The following is an 8,391-nucleotide window of genomic DNA, read 5'->3' on the forward strand; positions in this document are numbered from 1 at the left end:
TGAATTCTGTCCTCAAAAACAAAAATTATAATATCACCGTGTTTTGTAATAGTTTTTGGACAAAAGAGTGAACTCAAATAAAGGTTGGGGGAATTGGTTGCATGTGTTTTAAATGTTTTTAATTTATATTGTTTTATTAATAACATTTTGTTGTTGGCCAAAACAAAGGTTTTATAATTTGTATGTTACTGTTTCATGAAGTGTTATAGCCTATATTTCATACTTATTTTACTGTTTAAATTTACATAAAAACTATATAATAGTTTTGTACATTTTACAAAAAAAAAAAATTGTAGCCAAGTATATAGTAGGCTATTTGTATCTAATCAGGAATTTTTATTTTAATAATAATTTATTATAAGGAAATATTGTTTTACAACTAACCCTTGTCTCTCCATTATATTGTTGAAAATTCATTTTTTTTTTTTTTTTTATTCTTTGAATAACTGGCGGGAATAATAACTAGAACTTTCTGTTTATGAGTGACAACAAATGGGTCCTTCCAAGCAGCGGATTTCAAAATGTTTAGCTGCATTCCAATGAAACAGAGATCGATATTGTGAGTGTGCAAGCATAGCCAAATTGGATATTTGTATAAAAAAGTGTATGGGTAAAATAAAGGATAGGCCTAATAGTTTTCAGTAGGTTAATTAATCCCATTATGGTTGGCTAATTTTGTCAGCTTTTATAAAATTACATTTTAACAGCTGGGCTGTCAAAAAGAGGACTTTTGTTTTGTTCCTTTTTTTCCCACTGAAGCACCAACCCGGAAAAAGGAAATAATGTCCGTCGTCGTCCACTAGCTCAAGTCAGTTTGAGGTCGAGTGGAAGGTAAGCGAACAAGTATTATTATTTTTTTCAAACTAACACGTTTTTACCAGTAAATAATAGTTTTGTTTACGGTAGTTGTTTTAACTTTGACAAAGTCGCTTTTGTTCTTTTTAGAAATGAAACTAGATTTTAGCCGTTTCACACTTTGCTATGAGAGCAGATGAGTCTGAACAGACAGTTAGCGGCTGCTGCTAGCAGACTGACAGTCTTACTACACTGCTGATAATAGTTCCTGTGTTTTTACTTTTCATACTTTCTCTTTAGGCTTATAATTATTAGTAATTGATTAGTTGGAATATATTAGCCTTAGTTTTGCTTTTAAAATCGCATAAATGCTAAATACACAAACCCAGTAAAAGCGTTGGCAAACTTTAGTGTGTCTGTTTACAGTATTTTGTCAGTCCGTTTGCTTTTCTGTCTGTTGTCTTTCTCCTTGATTTTGAATAGTATTTAGTTTTTCTCATGTCATTACTGGTTTTGTTCTGTTTTTATTTGTTCATTTTGTTTCATTTCATTAGTCACACTATTTATTCATAGTTAAGAAATTCCCCTTGCTGTCTGCAAACACGTATCTCAGACCTCAGTCTCAGTGACATCAGCTGTGGAAGTTGAGTCAGATGTTAAATATGGAGTTAAGTATAGCCTGTATCTTATGCTTGTTTTGGCCACGGCGCAACAAAGGGCCAGTCAGACTTTACAGGCGTGGGTTTTCTGGGAAGTTAAATGTTGTAGCTGATGTTGAATGCTGCCTTTCACTGAATACCTGCACAAGAAACACATGTGAAGCTGGTAATGGAAAGAAATTATCATTTTTATGTGAACCAGCCGCCTTCTGTACCCATGTCATAGATCAGGGGTCTTTAAACTTGGGTCTCGGGGCAGCAAGGGAGTGATTGGAGGTCCATGGGAAAGTTAAGAGAAAAACAGTATACATAAACTAAATGAAGCGATTAAATAAATCACTACAAGTTAAGAGAATAATCATGCAATTTAGATTTACAAAAAATTTTTTTTTTACATAAATGCATAAATAGGCTACATCTAACAGTACAGTACTATAAGTGAGTGGGGGAAAAGTAATAATGTAAAATATATATACATAAACAAATTCTGAAATATTATACCCCTATGTATATAATTTTCACAGTATTTATATATAAAATATAGACTGATCATTCTTAAAAAAAAATCTTACATTTTAGGATAAGCGCTTTCTTGCATGAGTATAATCATATTTGGGGTTCCGTCTAGAAAATTTAAAAGCCATATCAAAGATTAAACATAGAGAGACGTTGTATATAGCCATGTCAGATGCAAAGCTCTAATATCTGAAGTTGAATTTACAGGACAATTTAATAATGTACATAAATTAAAATAATAATTAATTACATGTACATAGTGCTTTTCTCTGCACTCAAAGCACTTTACATAGAAGGGGGAATCTCTTCAACCACCACCAATGTGCAGCATCCACCTGGATGATGCGACGGCACCCATAGTGTGCCAGAACGCCCTTAACACACTGGCTTATTGGTGGAGGAGAGACAGAGTGATGAAGCCAATTTGTGTATATATATATATATATATTTACCAAAAGCCATTAACTGTAGCTATTAACAACTTGTTTTTCCTGTCCAGTTAACCATGGCGATGACAAGTCAGACGTCCTGCTCCTCGATGAGCAACCACACTAAGGAACGGGTCACCATGGCCAAAGTGACGCTGGAGAATTTTTATAGCAACCTGATTTCACAGCATGAGGAAAGGGAAATGAGGTGAGGACTGAAAAAAGCAAAAAGCTTTTCCAAAAAAGCAAGACCTTTTTTGTTGTTTTAAATTTATTTTTAAATGGAAAACTACTCGTAGCCCACCTACTGGTCTTAATATTTAGGACTTTTTTTTTGTAACTTTTGCTAGTTGAACAGGTTTGGCAGGTCTAAATGATTCACTAAGCATTTGGACAAATACATGTAATTCCTCACATACTTGAGGTTTGGGTGAATATGGCGGGACTACTGTCATTTTTGCCCATTGTGTTTCTAAAAGTGGACCACACCTTTCTAGTATTTTATCACATGTCTAAAAGCTATTCTCTATATGTTACAGGCAGCAGAAACTGGAAAAGGTCATGGATCAAGAGGGCCTAGCTGATGAAGAGGTGAGCTTTTATGAAATACTGTTTAAAAAAAAAAAGAAGAAGAAGTGCCCTGCTTACATTTTATAAAGTCTTGATTTAGACGCTGGTGGTTTTGTTAAATGTTTAAACACACAGAGAATGTAATTTCACTTGATCGGTCGATTTAATGTCTACTTTTCATGCTCCCACAGAAGCGTCTCCGGCGGTCTGAGCATGCTAGGAAAGAGACAGAGTTTCTTCGTCTTAAACGAACGCGGCTTGGATTAGAAGACTTTGAGTCGCTCAAAGTGATTGGCCGTGGAGCTTTCGGAGAGGTATGAGTTTTTTTCTGTTATAGACTGCATCAATGTTTTGGTCAATATAGTTGTGAGGCTATTTGTACACTTATGTATAATCTACCTTTCTGAAGTTTGGGGTCAGTACGTTGTTTTTTTTTTGTTTATTTAATGCATTGGTTCTACTAGTAAACAAGTATACATTAAATGAATCAAATGTGACATTTAAGGCGTTTAATTCTACAAAAGAATGTTCTTTTGAGCTTTCTATTTATCAAAGAATCCTGAAAAAAAAAATCATGGTTTCCACAAAAATATTAAGCAGTGCATCTGTTTTCAAAATTGATAGTAAAAAGATTCTTGAGCAGCAAATCGGCATATTAGAATGATTTCTGAAGGATCATGTAACACACGAGACTGGAGTAATGGCTGTAGTGACAATTCAGTTTTTCCATCACAGGAGTAAATTACGTTTTATGAATTATTTTAATTTGTAATATTATTTCACAATATTATTGGTTTTACTGTATTTTTAATCAAAGAAATGCAGCCTTAATGAGCATGAGAGACCACTTTGAGAAATTGTACAAACTTTTGAACTATAGTGTATTTTGTGATATTCTAGCACATTTAAAATTGACTTTCTCTCTCTAGGTGCGGCTAGTTCAGAAGAAGGACACGGGACACATTTATGCCATGAAAATCTTGCGCAAGGCTGATATGCTTGAAAAAGAGCAGGTGAGTTTTCACTGATGGAGTCACATATTCACATATGACATTGAAGTTTCTTTGTCTTGTTAACAGGTCTCTGTTTTCTGTTCAAGGTGGGTCATATTCGAGCTGAAAGGGACATCCTTGTAGAGGCAGACAGTCTGTGGGTAGTCAAGATGTTTTATAGCTTTCAGGATAAGATGAACCTCTACCTCATCATGGAGTTTCTGCCTGGAGGTGAGCGTGGGTTGATCTCGGTTAATTTCAGAGAAGCATTACAACCGAGATGATGGCACCAAATTTGACGTGTGTGTGTGTGTGTGTGTGTGTTTACCCAGGTGATATGATGACCCTACTGATGAAGAAAGACACTTTAACGGAGGAGGCCACACAGTTTTATATTGCTGAGACTGTACTGGCTATTGACTCCATTCACCAGCTAGGCTTCATCCACAGAGACATCAAACCAGACAACCTGCTGCTGGACTCAAGAGTAAGAAAACCCACACACAGTTTATTTCATTTAATTAAATATTGCATTTATATTTTTGCAAAAGAAATAGTTTTTGAAGCATCACATTATTCAGAAAAAGATTGCCAGCTACATTTGCTGCTATCAATTTAAATAGTCAAAACCAGTAGAATTTCACTTGATAACTCAGAGTATGATATTATTACATTGCATTTATTAGTATTGAATTGTGACCTCCCTATAGGCAAGTTCAATCTAACAGAGTGATTCTTATTTTGCTCTTTCAGGGCCATGTAAAGTTGTCTGATTTTGGTTTATGCACTGGTCTAAAAAAAGCTCACCGCACAGAGTTCTACAGAAATCTCAATCATAGCCTTCCCAGCGACTTCAGTAAGCAGACAAACATCTCTTCTGGTATTAATCCTAAAGATTTCTTATACCACATTACATTCATGTATTTTGGCATCATGCTCTTCTTAGTAAAATGTATTTAACATAATACGCTACTGTTCAAAAGTTTGGGGTCAGTAAGTTTTTAAATGTTTTTGTCTCTCACCCTCACCAAGGCTGAATTTATTCGATTAATAATACATTTAATATTATAATATTGTGAAATAATATTAAAAATTAAAAAAAAAATATATAATGTAATTTATTCCTGTGGTGGCAAAGCTGAATTTTCAGCACTCATTACTTCAGCCTTCAGTTTGACAAAGTAATTTAGAATTTGAAATCTTTTTGTAACACTATGAATGTCTTAACATTTTTATAAATTGAATACGTCCTTGCTAAATAAAAGTATTAATAATTTAGTGACCCTAAACAGTAGTGTATATGAAGTAATGAAGAGATTGCATGGTTGATTCTGTGGCAGTAACTTTGGACTTTTTTTTCTTTATCTGTAGCGTTCCAGAACATGAACTCAAAGAGGAAAGCAGAAACATGGAAGCGAAACAGGAGACAGTTGGTAAGCGTTTCCTCTTGACCCAATACTGCCCTACACATAGTGGTTGGGTGGGTACAGATAGATTCAGTGTTGCATGAAGAGCCTTTGCAAGAGTTATTGTGAAATTAGTGTGTTCTTAATATGGCTGTTGATGATTTTAAAAATAGTGTGGGAGGGTTACGATGCAGTCTTGTGTAATTCATTATATTCTCTATCTCACAACTTTTTTTGTGTTGGATCAATAAGTAGAAAAGTAGACAAGGAAGTTTGTCTGAATTAAAGGTGTCTTTTTCAGGCCTTCTCCACTGTTGGAACCCCTGACTACATCGCCCCAGAAGTCTTTATGCAAAATGGGTATAACAAGCTCTGTGATTGGTGGAGTTTGGGTGTCATTATGTATGAAATGCTGATAGGTGAGTTGATTTTTGCTGTGTAAATAAAGTATGTTTTTTATTTTGTTTGTTTGGCTAAAGTGTTTGTGTTGATGTTTGTCAGGTTACCCTCCATTTTGCTCTGAGACACCTCAGGAAACGTACAGGAAAGTGATGAACTGGCGGGAAACTTTGACTTTTCCACCTGAGGTGCCAATTTCAGAGAAGGCCAAGGATATGATCCTCAGGTTCAGCTTTCTCACTGCTTATACTTTTCCTTCTTCCCCCCTTTTTTGGGGCTATATTAAAAAAAAAAAATGATTTTTGCCTATATTTTATACTCTTAGCTGGAACTCTTGTCTCTTCTCTCATCCCAGTGCATTTTGGTTTCATTGACCATGATGCTAACCTATATTTTATGACATTGGTTCATTTTTAGTGTTCATCTGATGTTGTGTTGTTTTCCACTAGGTTCTGTTGTGAGAGTGAGCTCAGGATTGGAGCCACTGGAGTGGAGGAGATTAAGACTAACCCTTTCTTTGAAGGGGTGGACTATGACCATATCAGGTATACTGTCATCTCACGTAGACAAACACACAGATTAAACTGGTATTGAATAATGTAATGAGTTTACTGTTATAATGATCAGTTCCTTTTGCAGGTGTTCATAATTTAATTGTCTTTGGGCCTTGAATGTAAACATACATTGTGCAGTATATACTTTCTATACTGCATATGCATACTGTTTGGTCAAATAATCAGAACAGAAACACAGTTTGTTCAACTTTTAGTTCATTGCTTTTGGGTTACGCAGTGTGCACTTTAAATTTGCAATTCTAGGTTATATGTGTATTCTATGCCTTTAATTTGCATACCATGTACATTTTATAATACTGTTAGAAAGTTGGAGGTCAGTAAGATAAAAAAAAGTTTATAATTATCTTATGCTCACCAAGGAGCATAAGGAGGGGAATAAAAACATAAAAAATAATGTTTTTCATTAATTGGATCAAAAGCAAAAACTGTAATATTTTGAAATGAAACAGCAATATTGTGAAATATTATTATATTTTAAAATGACTGTTTTCCATTTTAATATATTTTAAAATGTATTTTTACTGTGAAAACAAATCAGAATTTTCCGCATCATTTCATCACTTCAGTCTTCAGAATTACTTGATCCTTCAAAAAAGTTTAGTGCATCTTAGGTATTAAAGGTATTATTTTCTTTTTTTAAGAATGGCAAGAGTAGGATGGATGTATACAATTCTGAACGCAGACTATTTTTTCCCTCTAGGGAGAGACCAGCAGCTATTCCAATTGAGATCAAAAGCATTGACGACACCTCAAACTTTGACGAGTTCCCTGATTCAGACATCCTTCAGCCTACAGGTGCATTTTTAGTCACTTTAGATATGCTTACTGAAATACATGACATTTTATGGGTTATGGATTTCAGAACTATGTAATAACATTACTCCCTAACTTCCTCTATTCTCTCTCCCTCTCAAGCCCCTCCTGTGTCCAACCACACCGAGGCAGATCTGAAGAGTAAAGACTGGGTGTTCATCAACTACACCTACAAGCGCTTTGAGGGGCTGACCGCACGAGGAGGCATCCCATCGTACATGAAAACTGGGAAAAGATAGGCCTCGATAAGACTTGATGCTGCGCTTTTGCAGTGGTTGTTTTTCTATAAGGAGACGTTCTCCATCGCTCCTCCTCGCATCTGAAGGATCTTGCGTCATCCGTTTCCTGTTTTGATTCAGTCGACCATGACTCATTAATGGATGTGGACTCCACCCACACTCAATCCATAGAAGGACACGTTCAGAGTCATACCTAAGGGCTTCTTTTCCTCTAACACCCTAAATGTCCTCACTTCACCCCTTTCCTTTTTTCCTTCTTAAGGATTTGAGGCAATCATTTTGCAGGTTGCCAGATTTTGAACATTTAGGAATGGGGATATTTTAGTACACTGACACTGGTAAAAAAAAAAAAAAAAGGGCTTGCGCGGATGCTGGTTAGATCTCCTGCAACCATGATTGATTTTAACTGCATTAGCACTGGTGGATCGTCGATTTACCATTTCAAAGAACTAGTGTTTGTGGCAAAATCCCCATCTCAGCCTTTTTTCGTGTCCACACCTGCTGTACAGATCTTCCCTAGTTTTAACCGAGATGGATTTTTTTGAAAATCCGTTCTTTTAAAGACAATACTTTCCTCTGTTTCATGGAAATTCCTAATGCTCACCATCCAAGATCTCAGTGACAATGGCAAAACACGGGGCTTCATAGTCAGTCGGATGTGATTTATACGAACCCCCAAAGCTGCAGATGTTGCCTTGCGCTCGGATCTTTCTTATACCAGCAGAAACATCATGAATGCATTTGCCAATAAAACCAAATTATTCATCAACTGCATATCAGGAAACTTCACCAGCTCATGTCAATAACCAAGCAATCTCTATGGACCAGCATTTGTTTATATGTGTAGTTTCAGCCACTGGCTGATTCAGAAGTTGCTTGGTGGTAATGCAATTGTTTTTCTTAATAAAGGCTCATTGCTGAAGTTTGGGGAACAAAGCTACATTTCTTGCATCTTGAGAAGAATAGCAAAACTATTCAGGGATCTGAATTTGATCGAGT

At 35.6% G+C, this 8,391-nt stretch overlaps 1 protein-coding gene across 3 annotated transcripts; it reads left to right on the top strand.

The window, feature by feature from the left end:
- The first annotated feature begins 748 nt into the window (after positions 1 to 748).
- Positions 749 to 8,328, top strand: stk38a (serine/threonine kinase 38a). 3 transcript variants are annotated; one of them, XM_077224271.1, is made up of 14 exons: positions 749 to 831; positions 2,470 to 2,606; positions 2,938 to 2,989; positions 3,160 to 3,282; positions 3,898 to 3,981; positions 4,068 to 4,191; positions 4,293 to 4,447; positions 4,714 to 4,840; positions 5,332 to 5,393; positions 5,668 to 5,785; positions 5,868 to 5,991; positions 6,215 to 6,310; positions 7,041 to 7,135; positions 7,256 to 8,328. In XM_077224271.1, the coding sequence occupies exons 2-14, from the start codon at positions 2,476 to 2,478 to the stop codon at positions 7,390 to 7,392; spliced, it is 1,428 nt and encodes a 475-aa protein (XP_077080386.1). In that variant the 5' UTR covers positions 749 to 831; positions 2,470 to 2,475; the 3' UTR covers positions 7,393 to 8,328. The 3 variants fall into 3 exon arrangements, with proteins under 3 accessions (XP_077080386.1, XP_077080388.1, XP_077080387.1); XM_077224273.1 differs by having other exon boundaries at positions 4,714 to 4,816; XM_077224272.1 differs by having other exon boundaries at positions 768 to 830; positions 2,464 to 2,606.
- Positions 8,329 to 8,391: the final 63 nt, after the last annotated feature.

Source organism: Siphateles boraxobius, unplaced genomic scaffold (genome assembly GCF_051911475.1).
Source record: "Siphateles boraxobius isolate OS27281-9 unplaced genomic scaffold, OSU_SipBor_1 9, whole genome shotgun sequence".
NCBI classification, from domain to species: domain Eukaryota; kingdom Metazoa; phylum Chordata; class Actinopteri; order Cypriniformes; family Leuciscidae; genus Siphateles; species Siphateles boraxobius.

Excerpts from the sequence above, each read along its gene's own strand:
- stk38a (XM_077224271.1), top strand. The coding sequence starts at position 2,476 with ATGGCGATGACAAGTCAGACGTCCTGCTCCTCGATGAGCAACCACACT. Across the intron at positions 2,607-2,937 it reads CATGAGGAAAGGGAAATGAG|GCAGCAGAAACTGGAAAAGG; the intron begins GTGAGGACTGAA and ends TATATGTTACAG. Across the intron at positions 3,982-4,067 it reads ATATGCTTGAAAAAGAGCAG|GTGGGTCATATTCGAGCTGA; the intron begins GTGAGTTTTCAC and ends TTTCTGTTCAAG.